This window comes from Manis pentadactyla, chromosome 3 (assembly GCF_030020395.1).
Source record: "Manis pentadactyla isolate mManPen7 chromosome 3, mManPen7.hap1, whole genome shotgun sequence".
NCBI lineage: Eukaryota > Metazoa > Chordata > Mammalia > Pholidota > Manidae > Manis > Manis pentadactyla.
Window position 1 is genome coordinate 204003022 of NC_080021.1, and position 22600 is coordinate 204025621.

General features: G+C 45.0%; 1 protein-coding gene across 1 annotated transcript in view; it reads left to right on the top strand.

Moving 5' to 3' along the window:
* PAPPA (pappalysin 1) overlaps positions 1 to 22600 on the top strand; it is a 230765-nt gene that overhangs the window by 38475 nt on the left and 169690 nt on the right. The window contains exons 3-4 of the mRNA XM_036915515.2: positions 13723 to 13868; positions 17953 to 18246. Coding sequence (XP_036771410.1) covers positions 13723 to 13868; positions 17953 to 18246 — 440 coding nt within the window. The remainder of the gene's footprint in view (positions 1 to 13722; positions 13869 to 17952; positions 18247 to 22600) is intronic.

The window sequence follows — 22600 nt, forward strand, 5'->3', positions numbered from 1 at the left end:
AACTCTTCTGCGTCACCTTGGTGTCTTAGAAGCTGGCAATTTTGAAACTCAGAAAAATCCTATTCAGTATGGTCACGTTCTTACCCATCATCCATGTTTCGTGAAGATGCTTTAATATCCAAGATGCTGTGATAAATGCCCTAGGGACCCGAGATGTAATCTCTGTCCTGAAGGTACGTGTATGCTGTGGTTTTATGACATTTTGTTACAGTCATTCAAGCGATGGCAAGAAGGCACATGACTGATGTCCAAAGGACCCACACAGACAGTAAGGCTTATGTGAGCTCTGAGAAAAGGAAGGACTGGGAAGGCTTTCTGGTGGAGGATGTACACAAGCAAGCTTCCTGAGTTAGGAGGCTTTGTAATGATAGAGGAGAGCTGGCTGAGAACCAACAGACTGAGTGGGGAAGGTTTAGAGAGGATGCAAGAAAGAGGTGAGTCTTCCTGGGCCTTCATGCAGGTAGATGCCACAGTTTGTTCTTCATATCATAGACCTTGAAGAATCAGGCTGATGCAGAATGAAAGAAGGATTCAGGGGAAACTGACTCTAGCCCTGGCTCAGCAGCTTCTTAGCCATGCCATCTTGGGCAAGTCTCATAATCTCCTTGAGCTTCCATTTCCACATCTATAATAATAATAATAATATCTGACTGCCTGGATCACACGATTGCGAGGGCCACATAAAATAATAACCCAGAAAGAGTTCTGGGAAGAGTTAACCAGCATGCAGATGAAAGAAGGAATTGTTATTTTTTCAGAGACTTTCTTCATTCTTTTCCAGGAATCCTGTAAGAGAAATTGCTTGAAATTTTATAATCAGAATATCAAAGTTTATTTAACGTGACTAATATTCATTACAGCAATAACGGGAGTCAGGCCCGGTGTAGTGGGATGTGTGTTAGTGACTGACCAGGGTCGGAATCTTGGTTCCACTCTTCATTAGCTGTCCGAGCCTGGCCCGTTTCTTGCTGAAAGTTGCTGGTTTCTCATCTGTAAAAATTGGGCGAGAAGAGCTATTCAGTGGCATGTCATGAAACATAAATGGAGTCATCTGTGTAAAACATCTGGTACAATGCATGTCACATAGTAGGTGCTCGGAAATCATTTCCTTCTTTCTCCACCCAAGCGGGACTCCTCCCCGTCAGCTTTGTTTTGTGGAGACTGCCTTCCTGCAGGCTTGTAAAAAAGCTCCAGATGAAACTGCGGTACACACATTGAGGGCATTTACCCAGATGACTTTCATTCTTAAAATACTAGCTTTTTTGTTAGAACTGGCCACAGGATTGGTATTATTACATAAAGACCACATAACTTATATCAAGCTCATTGAGCTCGCACACTAGTTTATTTTGAAAAGATCCAAATGTTCTGACCGTGTTAGATGACATATTTCCACACGGAGCAGTCCCAGGCAGTGTTGGGGCTGGTCCTAGTGGGTGGTATGCCAATTTAGTTGTGGTTCCTCAGTTTTTTTGACCATCTCCGGCCCCAGGCCTTCTTGAATGTAGAAACACAAACACATATCTCTAAGCCCTCTTGTAGACATGGCCCCGTTTTCTCTGCTTCCGTCTGCGTTTCCTTTCTGCTTGTCACCTGAACCAACTCCGCCTTTACTCAGAGGTCCCAGCTGTGACCCTTGCACATTTGTGACTTTGGGCTTTGACAGCAGATTAGAAGACTGAATGGAAGGTAAGAAAACTGCTTGTGGCCCCTAAACCTAAGGTTGAATAAGGAGCTCACAGCAGTGACCCGTGAGAAACAGTGAAGGGCCAGGAGAGTCTAGCAAACCAGTATGATACACATTTTAGAAACAGAGCACACACTTGAACCAGGCCTTTCGGGTCACCTTGAACAGGTCTCTTCCTTTGTCAAAGTCTCAGGTGCCTCCCCTGGAATGTGGGGGATGAAAGTCCAAGTCTACCACAGTATGTGATTTGGAGGAGTCAGGGAAATAATTGACGGTCAACCCTTTAGGCCAGCGCCTGGCCCTTAGTGTGCGCTCACAGTAACTGCTTATTAGGGGGTTGTCCATCTCTGGGAAATCTGACCTCTTAGAAGGCTATCCCCCAATTCCCAGCCCCCACTTGATCCTTACGCCCCTCACTGGGACCTGAAGCGGGCACTGCAGATGACCTAATCACTCTCTACTCCCACGGGCCCTTTGATTTTGGCTCCTGGAGGTTCCATTTTTAAAAGATTTTCTACCCCACCCCTGCGCACACTAAATGCTAATGTAGTCATTTTCCCAAGAGCCAAGCAGCACACCACACTGATTTTATGCATTTCCGATGAAACTTAAAGGCATGTCTGGGACCCCATGAGGATGAGGTTCACTGGGTAGTTCTTGCACGTCTTAGGGGAGGGGCTGGGGGTCAGGAGGGCACCCTGAATGCGCTCAGGACCCCACCGAGCAGTGTAAGATGCAGAGCAAGCTGCCTTCTGTCTGGGGCTCTCGCCAGAGCACACACTCTCTCTCAGAGTTTGTGTGTGAATGTTGGAACCCAGCATGCCAGGATTGGAGGTGCTTGCGGTCTCACCTCTCTCCTAGATGTGTGTCTGCCTCCAGTTCTGGGCAGTGGGAGCTCTGGGTGCCCTTGCGAGGGCCTCAGCGGAAGGCAGTTGGGTTTTTCCACCCTCAGTTTGGCACACTCAGCACTGTCATTTACACTGGTGACACTGACCACTCATGACAGCCTCAGCTCAGTCGGACGCCCTTCCAGGTTAGGAAACAAAGCAGTGGGGCTGTGAGGGGGGTTAAGCACACAGACACCAGGACGTTGTGTTTCAGGGGAACCCATTTCCCTAAACTGATCACGGCTCAGCTTATACATTCAAACTCAGAGCTGCCCGGTTTTCCACCTCCCGAAACTGATTCCTCCACACCTCCACTCTCTTTCTGGAAACGTAAAACTAGTGTGTGAACAGCAGTACATTTTGCTCACATATTTGTTTGCGTAAGTCAAAAAGGCTCTTATTTCTCGATTTTTTAGAGGGGTGTTTTCTGTCATGCCCCTTCCCTCTCTGCTTCTCCTTTCTTTGTCTTTTCCGTGTTCTAGGTGGTTTTTTGGTAATCTGGTGGTAAAGGGTGGCTGGTGAAGGAATTGCCTCCATTTCAAACCTTTGATGTTTGTAACCCCAGCCTTTTCTGAGTTCAACAGCCAGCCGCAGCCCTTAGCCTTGAGCTTGACTTCTGACTATGGCCACAGAGGGCAGTGGGGGCTCTAACTCCCCAGCAGTATGGGGAATTTCAGAATCTTAGAGAGGGTAGAGGAGAGACACGAGCGAGAACTCTTTCCCATGAGGATTCATGGCAGGAAAGCACAGTTTGCCTGTGGCTTGGCAAAACATGAGGAAGGACGTGACTAGATATTTCCAGTAACTTCTTAGCCAGCAGGGAGTAAGTCATTTCTTTTACTTCCAATTCATGATCTGTAAAATGGGAGGATTTGGGTAGAACATTTCCTAGATCTGTTCCTGTTCAGACATTTTCAAATCAGGCATTGTAATCCTGTTTTCAGGCTTGGAGGGACCGGAGCTAGGGAGGAATGGGAAGCTTAATATTGAAAAGGTACAAATAAGACTGCATGTTAACACCGGAGACACGCAAGGATGTAAGTCAGTCCCTGCCTTCAAAGTATTTACCAGCCCTGTATCTAAGTGAGTATGATGTGTTCCTGGTAGCAATGAAGGAGCAATTATTCTGTATGACAAGTTGAAAAACTCCTACTCACATTACTCAAGTCCCAACAGTAGCCTAATGATGGTACCCACCTTGGGCAGTCTGCATGTCTGCTGTTTTATTTTCCCTCAGGCCCTGAATGTGGCATCCTCTTTCCAAAAATCAATTTGAATTTAATTCTACTTTCAGCAGCCTGACATACAATGTCATGCTTTCCAGCATTGTTTTCCCCATACTTGAACTCTGATAGTCACATGACCCTTTGAGAGCTCTTTTTTCTTAACCCCAGGAGAGACCCAAATTGGGAGAAGTTACTAGACTTGTTCAAGGTCATCCACAGAGATCTATGTCTCCTTTAATGATTGTAGAGTTCTAACTTTAGATGATTCTGCTATTTTCCTAACATTAGGTGAATTGTATGGGGCCACAGTCCAGACTAAAATCTAGAAGTTGCCATGCTGTCACATAGTGATTATGATGTTGTAATTCTGGGTGCAGTTTTCCCAAATATAATATTGTTCAGTTGATCTTCACATCAGTTATATGGTTTACATGGCTAAAAATTAGAACCAAACCACCTGGTCTACTAAAATGCCACATGTACCTAGAATATTATGGCTGCTACAGTTTATAAAATAGAGGTGATTTGTCTATGTTTAATTGTGCTTCAAGTGTAAGACACACCACAGGACTATCGATGAGCTGTGTATATTCTGTTCAACGTGGTCCACTGTATTATTTATCAGCTGTGGTTTTCATCCTCAAAAAAAGAAAGTGAGGTGACAGAAGAGATAGCTGTGGGCCCGGAACTGCACATTTCTGTTGCAAAAGCAATAGTTTGATATGACTTGGTCACATTACTGTTCTGGTGCTTTGAACAAACTACCACACTAATTGTTGCTATATCTTATCAGGGTACGCTTCAGGCCTAATGGCTACCCTAAAAATAAGTAGACTCTGAGAATCTGGGGCTACCAAAGGAAAGACTGGTAGAACCCCAAAGAAAGATCTTAGGGAAGTGACTGTTCATTTCACAGTGTGCGTGCGTGTGTGTGTGTGTGTGTGTGTGTGTACGCATGGTGCACACATGTACCCACTATGTGCAGGCACAGTGCCAGGTGCTGAGGGAACAACAATGAATATTCCACAAGATAGGTGTATTCTGCCCTTATGGAATTCCCTGCAGGTAAATAAGTAACTAGGTGGAGAAGTGCTTTTTGGAGGAATACTTGACGCATTAGGGTTCAGAGTCGCTTCTGGGTTGAGTCCTGAAGGATGAATCATGCTGACCAAATGAGGATAACTAACCTTGCCAGGAACCAGGTGTTCTGACTCTTTGCCTTCTGTCTCAGCAATCTCTAAAAGCCATTTTCAAAAAGGCAAATGAGAAAAATAGGAGCTGAGTAGTTCCTAGTTTTTATTTATCACAATTAAAAATCACTACTTCCACCTTATTTTTTTGAAATGATGCAAAGGTCTGATAATTTCTACATTGGACCATCCCACCTCTCTGAATCAGCACCTTCCTTTCCCCTCCAAGTCCTCAGGATTCCCCATCCCATCCATTTCCCGGTCTCATCATGATCCTATCCTGCAGAGAGCTGTAGACCAGTGATTTTCCTAAGGGTTGACCTTACATGTGGCTCAGCAGAGGCCAGAACCTCGGGGAGAAAACTCTCCTATTGGGCCTAAGGTTAGGGCAGCAGTAATGGGGAATTTGATGCATGGAATCTGTGACTGATCAAGGAGAAATACTCGAGTGGACCAAGCAGACCCCAGACCCACTAATTCATCCTCTCACAGCCATCCCCTCTTGGCATTAAATTGTTCCCCATGCATAAATACCTCTCCTTCTTAGATGCTCTCAGACCCATTCCATTTCCTTCTCGCTACTGCCAACACCTCCTTTTCTTCACTTTCATCTCTCTTCTAAGCTATCTACATACCTCTAGGAAGAAAAGAAAGCTCTTTGGAAAAACATGAACCAGATCATTTTCTCTTCTGTAAAATCTTCCAGTCTGCTGAGAGCTTTCAGGACACTGTCCATCCGTCATAACCTGCTGTACGAGGCCCCTCCCAACGTGCCCTCTGATGACCCCTTCACAAGCTCATCTTGTGAAGTTACTCCCATGTTCTCAACTTTGCAGTCACCAGAGGACTTGCAGTGTCTCACTCTTCTCGTGCTCTTTCAGGCCACTTGGCTTTCTGGGGCTTCTGCCATTTTCCCTGTGTCCCACACTTGGTCCAGTATCCAACCAAGGTTTATTGTTCATGTGAGAACCTCAGTGATGTCTTACGCAGCTTTAGCTGAATAAGTGTCATTGCTCTGTCTCCCATCATATTCAGCACCCTATCATAACACATATTTTAAGAGATGAATGATTAAGGATATGGTCTGCAGTATCCAATAGACTAGCAGCCATATCCCACCTGTGACACCTGTGACTGGGAGGAGGTACCTTGGAAAAATGGTATCACCTCACTGAGCCCTGGTTTCTTCTGCTATAAATTGGGGATACTCATGCTTAACGTTTGAGGTTTTTATAAAGCTTCAATGAGATAGTATAAAAAGTACTTTAATAGTGCGTTGTAGTACAAAAATTACTTTAACAGTGCAAGTGTTGTAGTAAATTCCTCCAAATGTGAAGTTTTATTAATATTATCACATTATGTTATTATCGTTTGATTATTAATCTTCAGAAAACTGCTAACTCTTTGATAGTGACTACTATATGTTTCTTTTTCATATTTGTATGCCCAGTTTCTGGCTTAAAACATAGCATATGATGGAATCTCAATAAATGTTGGTGAATGAAAGAAGAAAATATTGAATGAATGATATTTAAGGAGGAAGGAAGTTAAGAAGGGAGGAAAACATGAAGGCAGGAGGAAAGGATGGATGGTGGGAGGGAGAGAAGGAGAATGAGTGACTTACTCAATAAATGAATGAGTGATCATCTTTTCAATTGATCTTTGATTGGTGTTGTTACGTTTTTTTCTTAGACTCTGTTAAGCTTCTCCACTAAAGCTGCTGTTTTGGAAAACAGTCATTCAAGATTTGGAGAATTTAATAAACTCTCCAAGCACTTTTTTTTTTTTTCCTGTGCCTCTTCTTATAGACAAAGAGGCAGATTTAAGTATTTCTGACAATGAAACTAAGCAGGAGAATAAGGTCCAGATCATTAGGACCCTTGGGACAAAAATACAAAACCAGGTTTTAGAACTGGTCACAGCTTGGAGAAAGCTTGTCATTTGGAATAAGGATATGGATGCAATAAACATTCTGAGGTTTATCTTGCTTTAATGCCTTGCCTTGTGTGTCTTTGATCTTTATATTTGATAATCACTTTCAAATGGTCTAGTGTATTCTGAAAGTGGAATAGTGGTTCAGGGACTTAAGGTCCTCCTTGGGAATGTCAGGCTGCAACCAGAACATGGAAGTAGGCAGTGTTACAGGACTTGCTCTATGAGGCATAGACACAGGGCAACCATCTGTGAGGGAGATAAGCACCAGTGATGGGAACTGGGGCTCACTGATGACAGGGAGACAACAGCAGGCACTGGGAGCTAAGGCCAGCTTCCTCTGGCTCCATGGAGAACAAGCTAAAAGGAGAATGAATTGTGCATCTTGCAGCCTTGTCATGAGTTGAGCACTCTTCTACACATTTGTCATGTACTACCACCTTGAATATTTGTATTCTGTTTTCTAGGTTGAATTTTAGAATCCCCACTTTACAGATGAGGAAATAGAGGTTCAGAGAGATCAACTCACTTATCCAGGGTCGCAGGGCCCCCTGGTAGAAGAGGGAGGATTTGAACCCTAATCTGGATCTCTCTTAAGATGTGGCTTTCTTTGAAAAATAGTAAGGCCACACTATTAGATGTTTCTGGGTATGTAATGCCATAAGAAAATAGTAACTACAAAAATATTTTGATATACTTTTGCCCCACTTTCATATCATTGAATGAGGTATAGATTTCCATCCCAAACAATTCTACCAAAACTCTCTCCAAGGATGCCTAATTATGAAAGGAACAGGGAGTCTTACATTGTATGACCGTCTTTCATGTGGACTACAAGTGGAGTAAGGCTCCAAGGTTCTCTATTTAAAAGTTATGCTTCATAGTTAAGTATATTTCCCTTGAAGAAAGAAAGAGGTGGCTTTTTTCTGTAATACTCTTCTGCCTTTTTCCCTTAACCAGCCCCTAGCTTAGAAGTGGGCTACCCTCAGCCAGGGTCAGCTCAGACAAACCCTCCTCAAATCAAGGGCATCAGCATATGGCCACCTCCATCCCCGTAACCTGCCTGCACCTTAGGCCCAGGGAGCAGAACTTTGGCACAGCACTTGCAAAGATCTCCTCAGCTGTCACTCCCGCAGCAGGGACGTCAGTTTGCCTGAGAGGGAATAGAAGTAGGCACTGGTCAGTTTCTGGTCCGGGTTCACTGTGAGCCATACCTCTGACCACCCGTCTTTAAAATGGGAGAGCTGGTGTATTATGCTTCCAGATTTGGAAAACCTCAAGCCACCCATGATTTCATTTAAGGGATTTGTTGTTGTTCTGCATTTCAAATGTAGTTCCCTTTTGCTTCTCTTTCAATAAAACAGGCCCTGACAGCCCTCTCATTGAGATTATTACAGAGTTGTACCATCTCAGGCCAGTGCATTTAGGAGATATGTTGTTGGCACTCACCAGTGAGTGAGATGCATAAAGAAAATATTCTAATGACAGTTGAGTAGAGAGGGCTTTGATCTCCCTCCAGAACTGCTCTCATGGCTTTGAAATGCAGTTCTGGCAGAGGGGTAAAGTCTGGGAGCCTTGGCACTCTTGGGCTGGGCCCCCCTGAAACTGATGTTCAAGGAGACCCACAACCTTCCCAGTAAGATCCAGATGCATGGGCTGTGCAGAAAGCAAAGAGACACTGAGATACCTCTCTTAAGAGGCAGCTCAGGGAGGGGATCTAAGTTAGGAGGGACTTTCTAATTTAACCCAAGGTTTCCCAAACCGTGTTAGTTATGCTGTTATTTGATTTTTGGCAAAGGCAGTGGTTGGGGTGGGAGAGGATTACTGTGAAATATGTCTGCCCTACTCCCATTTTGTTTATTAAAGGCACTGAAAATTCTTGCAAATGAAAACTATATATATTTAGCCTTGTTATTAGAGCAGGTCCTGAACCCATTTGATTCAGAAACTCTACCCCTTTAAATATGCATCTGCTTCTTGCGCATTTAGCCTTCTATAGACTGTGATTTGGGAAACACTGATCTGATTCCCAAGCTCACTGAACAGATGGGGCTCTGAGCTGCACACCAGGCAGCAGAGCACAGTGGGAATAGGCTAGAAATTCATGCAGTACAGGTTCTGCACAGGGACATCTCCTGGGGGCTGCAGTCCCTCCTGTGCTTGACTCCAAAGTCATGTACCCTTGCAGGGAACTATGCCCCCCTGAAGGAAGAGGCAACTTTGCTAGTTGGTGAAAAGTACTGCCACACACAGGCTAGTGAATAGAGATTTGTTTTCTGGCCCTTCTCTGTCCTGTCAATACCTCCATCACTTCTCTGAGCCCTGGGCTTCCTCATCCTCTCTTGGTTATGCAGTTTAAGAGAGTGGTGCTCAAGAGCTGCCAATCAGTGGTAGGGGACATGCTCTCTCCCTCTCCCTCTCATTCTGGGAAGTTTTAGAGGGCACAGAGATGATAAAGACTTGATCCCCACCTGCTTGAAGCTCATAGCCTGATGGAGAAGACAGGTACTCATAAGTATGAGTTCTGAGTCAAAACGGGGAGGCTCTGAGCAGAGAGAAATCATTTTCAAGTAAAGGCGATGGTGATGATTTTGGTGTTACTAGTAATTATCACTGTAATAACAATAATGCAACAAAGTAGCCTACACTAATCAGTGAGTGCCTTCTGTATGCCAAGCACTGTACAGGACACTTTCTTTGAGTTGCCTTTAGACACCCCTGAAATGTGCACATTACCCCATATAATAAGTGAGGGTGGCCAGGAGTGCATACATGCAGTACAGCACATATAAGCTGGACTTAGCAGGGAAGGCAAGATCGTAAAAAGTTGTGATTCAGGAAGCAAGGCTGTGAGGAGGGGAGGGAAGCTAATGGAGTGCTTAGGAAATGGGTATAACTGGGAGAACCAGGGGGTCTTGGGATGAGGAAACCACAAGAACCTGAGACGGAGAGGTTGCAGGAGGAAGAAGAAGGTTGGGTGGTGGGGTAGAGACACTGAACACTGAGACTGGGAGAGCCACCCAGAGGCAAACTGTCAGGTTGGGTTTTTTTCCCATAGGAGACCAGGATGTGGGAGGGAGTGTGTGCAGGATGGTGCTGAGCTGTCTGGTTTCATCCTGACGGTATTGCACCCATAAGCGGCCGCCCAGAGGTGTAAAGCAACTAGCCCATGGCCCTTGGTCTGTCCATCCAACTCTGAGTAATACTGGCATGTAAATGAATAAACACACAGAGTTTGGGATTTGTGTCGATTTTTCTGGAGTGTGGGTGATGATTTTCTGAAAAATAAACTTGACTGATTTGTAATACACATGCAGGGTTAGCCTTCCCACACATGGAAAGCCAGGTGTCCCTGAGCAAGACCTTTTCCTCCTTCCATGGACACTCTCAGCACCCGCGGTGGGCCTTCTCAGCTTGACGTGCTCCTCCACTCACTGCCAGAGGGGAATACACATCATCTTGAGGAGATGAGGGGAAGGAATTAAATACCCACATGGATTACAGGCCCTAAGATTTTCTCCTTATGCCCTTGGGAGACACTCAGCTTGACTCCGAATTGGTGGGAAGGCCTCTACCGGCTGATTGGAAACTTCTAGCCACAGACCTGTTTTCCTTTGGGGGGGTTGCCCCAAAAGAGATGGGGAGGAGAGAGGCCAGTGATGCCAGGGTCCCGGATGGCTTCTGTGGGTTCTTCCTCTTTGGGGAAATGGAGGCTTCTCAAAGTATGAGAAAAATAATACACATATGTACAAACAAGGGAGGCCCCAGCATCCCACTTCTCTGCCTTGGGCCAGGAGGAATACCACCCCTAAAAGACTGGCTTCTGCAATTACTACCACTGAATAAACAACCAAATAAAATGTCTCCCCCGCCCCTCGTCTCTTCCTCTCCTGAAGCGTTCTCGGCCTCAAGCAGTGGGGCAAGGCGTGACTTTCTCTAATAACATTTGTGTTCTCTGCCCAAGAGAATGCTTAGTGGAAATGGACATCAATTAGAAAATAATAAATAACGTGGAAAGGGCTGATCCAAGAAAACCTCGGCTTCTCTGTGTTTTCGTTCTCCTCCCACACATTGTTTCACCACGGCTCTGAATGAGCTTGGAATTGAGGGTGAGGTTGTGAGAAGAACTGGACCCATCTAGGTTTGCACATAGCCTTGTCACTATTTGTGTGACTCCGAACCCCTGTTTGTAAGACTGGGACAAATAATAGGATTAGCTAAACATGTACTGAGGTTTTCTACATGCCAGGTATTATTGTAAGCCCTTCACACTGCCTTGATTAACACCCCAAATCCTCTGAGCAACTCTGTAAGGTGGATACTACCAGCATCCTTGTTTTGTATATGAAACAACGGCATAGGAAGTTAAAAATTGCCCAGGATGACCCAAAGGTCAAGTGGAAGAGCTGGAGATGAACCCAAGACTCCAGCTTGAGAATGAGACATCTTATCACTCTGCTTCTCTGGCTTCAAATACTTCAGCCGAGACGGGGCAACAGGTGTGAGCTAGCGCAGGAGCGAGCATGCAGCGGTGCTCAGTAAATGCCGGCTTCCTCCTCCTGTTTCCTTCTCTGATCCCAGAGAAGGGCTGCAGTGCCTGATGAGGATCTGGGGAAAGAGAAGCCCAGCAGCAAGATGTCAGGTCAGGATCTGAGCCTGTGCAGCTCTGCTTGGAATGAGGTAGTTCCACCTAGACAGAGATGTGTATCTCCAACTCATGTTAACCTTTTTTTTTGAAAAGCCGGGAAAACTACAGTCACATGGCCTATTATGACCTCTTGATCACGAGGGTGGCCAGGAGGGCACGCTAGGTCTCAGGCATATCCTACTACCACCGGAGTGAAGGTGGAGGCTCGTGACCCTCTGGGGTCTCTGAAGCTGTTAGTAAGGCCAGTGTATTGATACGGAAACTAAGATCTCATAAGCAGGAAGGGCTGAAAGAGAACTGCACCGAACTATTGTAGCTTTTCTCTTTTCCAATGTAAATTCAACTCCATCAGCACCTACTGCATGCTGGCTGGCATCAAGCCCTGTGCTATGAACCGGGTATGCAGAGAGGAATAAGGCACACTCGCCACCCTCAGGGAGCCACGAACGGTGGTGGACGTAGTCAGGTGGAGTGCAAGCGGTGGCTCGGTGGGTGTGAGAGTGGGTACTCACAGAAGGTGGATAAGGACAGGAGGGCAGAGGGGGCGGAGCTGAAACAGGAAGCAGGAGTGGTGCCAGAATGGACTTTGGATCGCTCGTCAGAGGACAAAACGGGGAGTAGAGTCCCGAACAGAAGGAGCAACATGAGTAAAGGCAGTGCATCATGCGCCGTGGGCACGGGGGAGATTCAAGAGGGGGAGCAGAGACACAGGAGGCTGAGGGGGAGGCCAGGCTGGGGACCTTGGACTTTCTGAGGAGGTCCTCCTACTCCAGGAGGGAGAGGGAAGGGAGCCGTCACTAGTGTTGCACTGGCCAGGCTCTGTGCCAACCCCCCGGAGAGGCAGCATTATGGGAAAGGAAAACACTTCCGATGTGCTGTGTGACCTCAGCAAGGTGTGAAGGTTCTTGGCTTTTCTTTTTCCTCCTCTGGAAAATGGGGGTAATAATACTACCTACCTCAGTGTTATTCAGAAGATTAAAGGAGATAATCCATGTAAGACCAGACCACATAGAAAGGCCCATCGAACATTAAATATCATTTTCAGAGACTTTATCTAACCTATTAAATCAAACTTCCTGCTTGCTTATTTATGTATGCTCTTATTCATTGATTCATTGATTCATTACCAACTTTACTCAAAAAATGGTTATTGGCTGCTCACAAGGATCCCTAAGATATATGATGGCCTTTTTCTGTTTAAAAAATGATCCACTAATATGCCTGGGACTGACCAAAAGCTTTCACGTTTCTGTTCTGATGGAGGGGCCATACTTTGCAAGGGAAGAGTTCCTATCTATTGAGCACCTAGGATGTGCCAGTCTCCTTCCAGAGACCATTTCTTTCTCTCTCCAGTGTGTGTTTTTCCATGTATTAAAGAGGTGACGATTATAGCATGGGGTGTTAGCACTTCCCAGATATGTCCGTCTACATTATGGCAGCTACCCCAATACAATATCCCTCTCTGGTCTATTTTACAAAGAAGTACAGGCTTACAAAATCCAGAATCATCTGTGGGAGACAGCATCATGCCCACATGAAAAGAGTGTAGGCTTCCAAGCCAGACAGAATTGACCTTGAAACCCAGTAGTGTAACTTTTGGCAACCAGTTTAAAACCACATTGGACCGCATGTTGCTTATCTTGAAAGTAGAATAATAATGCCTCCTTGGAAGGTTGGTATAGAGGGGGCAAAGCAGCTCCCCAGTGCAGCTCTGTATTTGCCAAATAAATGGTCCAAGGTCTATAGTGGGTGACTAAGGTAGGAAAGAAGCCAAGACTAGAATGCATGTTATCTTCCCCCTTGTTTGTATTCTTGATCTACATCCATATTATGTGGCCCTGTTGTCAGTCAGTGTAATGGAGTCTTTAGAGGAGCAGGTGTTGTCTTTAGGTAAATCTAGGTTCTAAATTGAACTCTGCTATTTATAATCTGAGCAACTTTATCAAGTATCTTAAACTCCTAAGGATTTAATTTTCTCCTCTGTAAAAATTTGCCTTATAATATTACTGAAGGACATCAATGAGGTGGTATTTATAAAGTGCTTAGCAGACTGCCTGCCACAAAATAGTTCTTAATGAATTGAGAATACCTGTTATTTGAAGAGTACGTTTTTTGGATGGCAATGACAGGCAAGGTTTTTTTTCTATTCCAGAGCATACTTGGATGTTAATGAACTGAAGAACATTCTCAGACTGGATGGATCAACGCACCTCAATATCTTCTTTGCAAACTCCTCCGAGGAAGAATTGGCAGGAGTAGCAACTTGGCCGTGGGACAAGGAGGCCCTAATGCACTTAGGTGAGAATTAGAAATTTCTTCGGGAGGAAACTAGATTAAACCAGGAATAAATTTAGTAATGATAATGATCTATGGTGATCATGATCATGATGGCGGTGGCAGTAATGGTGATGGTGAACAATTCATTTATTTATCACTTTCTAATTTACAAAACCCTTTAGCCTTCCTTATCTTATTTCAACCACCAAACAATGCTGTGAAGAAAATAACACAGTAATATTAGTCCTCTTTTACCAGTGGGGAAACCGAGGTCCAGAGAAGGACTTATCCAAGGCTACAGGTTAAGTCAGTGGCAGAGGCACATTTGGATTTCAAGCTTACAGCTGTGTCCATGATTGCTCTCTCCTTATATCGCCTGCCTCTTTGTTCATGCAGATACCTTCCCAGCCTGGTAACCACATTGTACTGACATGCTAGTCACAGGTTGGCTTCAAACACACCAAAGAGGCCAGAGAAAGTGGGTTTATAAGAACTTGTTCTTCCGTGTTCCACCCACCAATACCAAACTCTTCTTACATTCAAATTGTGCATATTCATAAACAAGACATATGTTGATACAAACCAATCCCCGAAAGTCAGAGATGACAGTAGTTTCTGAACTAGGCCCTGGAAGCAAACATTATAGTCCTTTGTTTTTTTTTTTCCATGCTCTCTTCCAGTACGCATGCATCTAATGTAGACATGCATTTTTAAACTTGTGCATACTTAAAATCATAGCATAAATGCAATTATGTGTTCCTTTTTCACTTAATATTATGTTATCTACATTTTTTCCATGTTGCAACGATCTTCATAATTACTTCCCATCCAACATTTTTCACTTAGTGTCACAGACAGAAGCATTTTCCGGGATTTTTTCCATCTCTCTAAAGACATTTTTTCCTGGCTACTTAATATTCCATTGAGGGAGGGCACTGCAGGCACTACAATTCATTTAACCATTTTCCCCTTGGTAGAATGTTCCTATTATTTACACCAGTGAATAGGGATGACTCACAGGGTATCTTCATCTGAGAACACGCGGGCTCAGCCAGCAACAGTCTGGACGTTTCCTCAGACCGCCCGGTCTACCAGAGTTGCATCCAGAGTCTAGTGGCGCTCACCATCTGTGAGATCTTGGAGATGACGGACTCTGCAGCTTCAAACAATGAAGAGTTCAAACTCCAGACTTAGTTTTCTCCTGCAGCTCTCATTTCCCAATTGTTTTCCAGAGAATGAAGCCAATTTGTGTGTGTGTGTGAATGTGTGCAAGTGTGTGATTCTCTAAAGAAAGAAAGAAAAAGAAATATAAAGTGGTTCTCAACTGGGGAGATTTTATCCCCTAGAAGATAGTTGGTATTGTCTAGAGGTATTTTTGGTTGTTACCAATGGGGGGATGCTACTGGCATCTAGTGGGTAGAGGCCAGCGATGCCGCTGTATATACAACATTGCTGAAATACCCAGTTCGAAATGTCAGTAGTGCTGAGATTGAGGGGCCCTGAGAAAGACAAACAGACAGAGGTTGAGCAGCAGAGAGTGTGCATCTTAGGCAAACGAGAAGATAGATATTAGCTTATACGTGTGCCTAGTATGAGGTATGGGAATCATGTTGGCACCGAGCCAGGATACATGGTTGTTCTCAGCCATGACTTTACTTAGTTGTACGGCCTTAGGCAAGTCTCTTTCTTCTCCCAGGTCTCAATTTCCTCAGATTTTCAGTGAACAGGTTAGACTAGATGGCCTCCAAGGACCCTTCTCAGTGCTGAAATCCTGTCCTGTTGGAAAAGCAACTGCAAAAGGCCCTTCTTTGATCAGAGTCTTAGAAGGGCTGGACAGCAGGCTTCTGAAGTCAGAGAAGAAAGAGTCCTGATAGTTCCACGCCTCCCAGAGCCTGGCTCAGGACCAGGCGTACAGAAGGCTATAAATCTATAGCGTGTTACAGTATTTCAGGATGATGTCAGGCTCAAGATATTTCACCTTTTAAGAGAAGCAGTGAAATAGGACTCGGGCTGTGTGCTGTCACTCTCTGGAAAGGGGTGAGTTGGGAGGGGATGAGGTAAAACAAACAGAGTCAGCCCAGATACCAAGTCTGTGTGCGACCCTGTCCCTCTCCCTGAAAATGCGTGTGGGGTCCTGCCCCTCCCTGCCATTACCTCGGTGGTGGAGCTTCATGGAGAGACAGAGAAGCACCGGCCCTGTTGCAGCTGCTTATTTTAGAAATCACCAGAGACACAAAATCACTTCCCCGAGATCACACAGCCAGCGTGAGACAGAGTGAGGATTGTAATCTTTCCTGGGTAACTCCAGCTGCCTCTAGCTAGCCTCAGGCTGCCACCTCCCCATCCTGGGAGATGTTAACTCTAAGCAATTCAAACAAACCCAATCTGTTAGAACCACATACATATATATGGATGTATGTTTTTAACTCTCTTTCCTGTCGTTACGCCATGATTTTTGGAAGAAGCTTTGGGGTGGAAAGGTGACTGTGTTTCATATTAGAGAGATTTCCTGTCTCAGTTTCTCTTCCTCCTTGCCTCTGCCTGACCCTCTTCACACACATGTGTGCATGCGCACACCTCTACACACCCTCTCATACATCTTTACCTTCCTGCTAGAAGGCTCTGAGCAATTTAGAAGTAATAGACTCCGTGAGCTCCATCACTGAGCGACCTCACCCTCTGGGCTGTTCAACCAAGATAAAACTTCCCCTTCGCCTGCTCCAGGCTTGCCAGTGCAAATCAACAAGGCCCTGCCTCATCACCATTCTTTTAAAAGACACTGTCCTGCATTTAAAGTCATACCTTGCAAGATGCTCGTATCTGAATTTTAACCTTCTCTTAAACATGCTTGGGTTTTAAAGTTTAAATATCTCTCTGTAGCCTCTGTGTGTTTCATCAGTGCATAAAATGAACACTGAGTCTGCTGAAATCTGTTCCATGTATCTGCCCAAGCCAAGCAATGCTCAATTTTCTAAGACGCGTGGGTTAGACCATGGCTTCTCAAACTAGCATACAGAGAAGTCATCTGGGGCTGTTGTTAAAGTACAGGTTTTGATTCTATAGGTCTGGTGTGGGACCTGAGATCCTGCATCTCTAATCACCTTCCAGGTGATGTCCATGCTGCTTGTTCTCGAGCCGCACTTGGAGACGCAAGTAGTTTGACAGTAAATAAGGCATGTGCTGTACATCAGGTGCTGGGCTTGCTGCTTACAGGTAATTAGTTGGGTCAACAACGTTCTTTAGTTGGGTCAACATTCAGCAAGTACTCAACACATCTTTAATGAGATGCCATGTTCTCGGCCCTGTGATAGGTATTAGCTGTAGAACTCATTAAGAGCCCTGGCTTTTGAACCTAAGGATTTCGAGCTTCGATTCCAGCTGGACACTTGTGACCTTTTGATCGTGAGCTGGTCACTTCACCTTTCTGTGGATCAGTGCCTCTCTTACTGGGCTGTGAGAGGACTAAGTGTGATTATACACGTGAAGCCCTCCGCCCAGGGCCTGAGGACACATAAAACATACTCCACAAACTCTAGCTCTTATGATCGCTGCGGTAAGGGTGAGCACAACATAGCGCTGACCTTCATTGAGCATGAGAGATGAAGGAATGGGATTCTGAAATGGGACTTGACTTAAAGCTACGGCGTTAGTGAAGGCCAGTGAAAACTGGAACCAAGGTGTCTGACCACGGGCGTCATTTCAACAAGAGTGTGTAGATTATTTGTAAACCAGGGAGCACCTTGCTGTCAAAGGAAAAGATTTCAGTAGAAATGTTCACTAGCTCAGAAAACAAAGTCCTTGAATTCTCATCATGCCATTTCTTCTAATCAGTTAGCAGTTTGAAATCACTTGGATAAGTCCTCTTACTTCTTTAGGCATCAGTGTTTTCCTCTGAAAAATGAGGGGACCACACAAAATAACTGCTGAGACTCCTTCCTACTCAACTGATGATAATACCCCAAGTCATAACAGCTGTCAGGGCAGTGGGTCCCTGGGGTGGAAGGGCCTGTGACTACCGTGGGCAGCACCCCATTGACCTTTGATTTGTTGGGGGATTCCTGCACCAGGAAGCAGCTTGCTTAATGCTCTGGTTTTCCCCTTGCAGGTGGCATTGTCTTGAACCCGTCTTTCTATGGCATTCCTGGGCACACACACACCATGATCCATGAGATCGGGCACAGCCTGGGTCTCTATCACATCTTCCGAGGCATCTCAGAAATCCAGTCTTGCAGTGACCCCTGCATGGAGACAGAGCCCTCCTTTGAGACCGGAGACCTCTGCAGTGACACCAACCCAGCTCCAAAACACAAGTTCTGTGGCGACCCAGGACCAGGGAATGACACCTGTGGCTTTCAGAGCTTCTTCAACACTCCTTACAACAACTTCATGAGCTACGCAGGTAGGGACCCCACCCCGCAGGGTGCATGAGCTGGATGTCAGACCTGGGCTCCAGGCCTGTCTCAGAGCCGTCCTGAGAAAGCTGTTCCTTTCCTAAGACTTCTTCATCTCCACAATTCTTCACCCCATACAATCAGGATGATGTTCCTTCCATGAGTACCTCAGGGGTACGAGGCAGACATTGCATCTGAAAGCTTCTGAGAAAGACCCACTTAAGTAAGGAAACCCCGGCAGAAGGCCGAGCTCTGCCACTCGGTCACCTAATGCCTTTAGGTCTGTCATAACCCCTCTGGGTCTCTCTTTTCTCAAGAATCTTTGGTCTTGATCTCAACAAGGTTCCTCCTAGTTTTGTAGCTCTATTTTTCTAAGCCCATGGTTGTTGAACCTTTTTTGAAAAGATAAAACTCTCACCTCCTCCTTTACTGCTTTATTACCAAAAAAAGTTGTTTTGGTTTTGCAAATGTGAAATTACTACATGAAGTGGGTATGTTTTTTTTTTCCTAACTACATATATCCTATGAAAGCCCACTTTCTATACCATCAGTAACAGTGTTAATCACTCAATTCATTGTGTTCAAGGGTGCCCTGCACTTCCTTTTAGCATATATCAAGGCTGCTTCTAGCCCTTATGGCGTCTATGACAAATTAGAACAACACCCTTTCCTCAGGGTCAGGCCACCCCTCACCACTGGCCCCTCAAGCCAAGATCCCTTGTGTCATTGTCAACTTGCACATGGTAGCCCACCATCAAATTCTATTATAATGTTCAATTTCGTGTCTCTTTCTGTCACAAACACAAGTGAGTTCTGTTAAGACAGGGATTGCCTGTGATACATCACTGTGTTCCCAGCCCCTAATAGAGGGCCTGGTGCTTAACAAATACTTGTTAAGATGAAAGGGAGGGAGAGAAACAGTGGGCGAAGAAAATGAATGAATTTTCTTATACCATGTGTATAAATTAATTCTTATCACTAACAACATTTCTACTTGTATAAAAGTTTATTGTTCATAAAGGACTTTTAACACACACCATCTCATTGAGTTCCCACAACAAATCTACGGGGTAGGAGCTACCCCCATTTTATAGATGCTGATACTGAGGCTCACCAAACTCATTGGCTCCAGGCCTTTTTTCTTTTCTACTCTTGTGCCACTCTTCAAAATGCTGGGTGAGTGGGAAATTGAACTACCTGGGTGGTTTTCATAGGCTGTGGCACACAGCTGCCTCAGGGGTCTGCCCTGCAAGTCTGTGTGAGTGGGGTTCCAGGCCGCCATCTCTGCTTCCAGCAGGGAAACCCCATTCCAGCTGTCTCTCATTTCTGTCAGGTTTTGCCTTAGACTGCATTTGAAGGGAAGCTTTTGCTACTAAAACCAGCCCAATAGACTCACTGATCTCCAGTGGGTCTTCCTGCTTTCCTATTTGGGCTCATGACCTCTGGGGGGGCCTCTCCAGTTTGAGTCAATACAGTTCCAACTTGAGGTCTTGAAGGGTTGGTAACCCACCCTTGACACCATAAAGGGTCTTTAGATTTATTTAGTTCTCTAAAAAAAGACCAGAGTGCTGGGTATTTCCTCAAACGCAGATTCCCACTGGGCTCCCATTCCCAGCCAAGCTGACACCCCACATCCGGTACCCCGTCTCCTCACACAACCCTGCTTACATCCCATTTCTGTAGCACCTTTCCTTGGCCAGCTCAACGCCCATGGAAAATAAACAATAACATGAGTTTGGAAGTTTGCCGGACTCTTAGGGGCCTAGGAGCTGCCACTAGCTACCAGACCCCCATAAACTAAATCTTTTTTTTTGTTCTCTTTTGTACAGATCTAAAGGGTGATTGATTTACTGTTGTTTTCTTAAAGGAACCCCTCAGCTCAGTGACCCATTAACAGCAGAACTAATTCACTGTGCTACGATAACAAACTTACACCCGCAAAAGCATATTCAAGGCGACCACGAGCTTTGAAATGTTTGTTTTGCTTAGGATCTCTGATAGATGGGGTGACTAAAGCAGCCGGAGGAGATTCAAAATGCAGAACAGGCCTGGGCTCCCCGGGCCAGGAAGAGGGGTGCACAGGGGCGCTGCAGTCAGGGCAAGAGGGTGGAGACCTTGGTGGTCCACGACTTCGCGTTCCTTCCTGGGTGCTTCTTCCTTGGGCCTGGTCACTAGTTGGGTAAAGTGTCTAGTGCAATGCTGTCTGATAGAACTTGCTGCAGAGATGACCAGGTTCTGGAGCCGTGCCCTTGTTTGGCAGCCATTAACCGTATGTGGCTCTTGAGCACTTGAGATCCAACTAGTGAGACTGAGAAACTGAATTGCTGGTCTTACGTCATTTTGATTAATTTACATTGAAATGGCCACACATGGCTGGTAGCAACTGCACTGGTGAGCACAGGTCTATAATAATTATTGAATACCTATATATAATATGCTAGACACCATGTGAAATGCATCATGACCGTGTCTCACAGAATCCTCAAAATAACCCAAGGAGGTCAGTGCTTTTATCATCACACCCATTTTGCAGATGTAGAAAGTGTGGTTTAGGAAGCCTGAGTAAGTTGCACAGGGTCACACAGAAAAAAACAAGGCAAGCTTTCTTTGTGAACAGCCCATGTTACTAATCAGTACCGACCTGGCTCCCTTTCTGATAGTGAGGAAGGTTGAGAGGCTCCCAAGTGCTCAGATCAAGCAGGCACATGAGGCAAGTGATAGGGGCAAGCCTAGTGAGCACCAGGTCCTGAGCTGCTGGAGAAGCCTTGGGCAGGTGGAAGGGCAGCAGCCTGGACTCCACTTCATGAAGATAACAGGCCATGCGGACCAGCCAAGAGCAGTCCCCAGTCTTCCTCAGGGGTGCAGAAACCTGACCTTCTCCAGACAACAGGAGCAGTGTCTTGGCATCATCTTCTGTGTGTCAGGGGCCTTTCCCATACACTGACCCAGCAAATTCACCTCTAAGCATTATGTTCTCAGGAAATAAGTCAGTTGATCTGTTGAAAGATTGAGCCTTAAGAATGTTCTTAGCAATGTTCATTCTCCAAATATTAATTAGGTCTTTACTGTCTGCCAGGCATAGAAGAAAAATGCTTTCTTGTGTGTGAAAAAATAGAAAAAACTCCTTATGAGTCCAAAGAGAATGGATTGCAGAAATCAATCACAAGGCGCCCATGTGATAGAACATTACGTGGCCACTACAGAGGATGTAGATGAGGCTGGAGGGACATATAGTGGCTCAGAGTATGAAGTTTGGAGTATAGGACTGATTGTGAGACTTCTGTGCACTAGCTTTGACCCTGGTTGAGTCACTTGTCCCTGAGCCCCTGTACTTCATCAGTGCCACGGAACATCATCACATTTCCCTTGTGTGATTGGAGGTGTAATCATACAGGGGAAGGACTTAGAACTGTCCTTGGTACCATAACCAGTGCTCAATAAATGACAATTACTATGATTATTTATTAACTATTTAATGTGAATGTAGTCCCCACCTTATGTATAGAGTTAAGACCTGGCGTATATGTATATATATATATGATGTATATGTTTGTGATGATGAGGTTATAGATATTTATATACATATACACTAAATAAATAATAACTGTATTGTCCCTAGGTAATGAGTTGAGGGTGATATTCTGGAATATTCTTAATGTTCTACAGTAAATATATTCATTATTACTATTATTATCTTTTTAAAAACAAAAACAGCAAGGACTTTTACCAAGGGCATCTCAATTATCCATGCACAAGACATTTAGCTTGTTGAATGTTCTCATCAGCCTTAGGAGGCAATTAGCATCATTATTCCCTATTTTACAGTGGGTGGAAATGTCAGGGGTCAGTGTTTTGCCCAAGGTTCTACAGGGAAGGGTGGCACCTCCCCACTCTGTGGCTTCCCCACTAGAGTGCGAAATGTGTCCCTGAGAGCCCCATTCAGTTAGCAAACTTGGTACATACACAGTGTAAGGGCTGGTGTGGGCTCATCCAGTGCTGAAGCCCTAAAGCACCTTTTGCTTAGGGGCAAGATAGAAACAGAAAAGCAAGAAGGGCTGGCTGGTCTTGGAGACCAGGATCAGATGTCAGGAGGGGAAGCATGTGCAGGAAGGAAGCCAGGAGGGGCTGACTCTAGACACTAGCTGATTGAGACAGTGCCTTTGTGATAAACAGAAGCCCTTTGGTATCTCAACTAAGATGCTGATAGCAGCTAGGTCTCAAAGTGATGTCTAAGGGACAGACATTTCTGACTTCAGCTTTAAAGTTCAGATAAATTCCTGTTCTCCTACCAAGTTCTCTCACCTCTATCATCTGTTTTTATTTAAACTCTTTTTTTTTTTACTGAGGGAATTTTCATGTTAC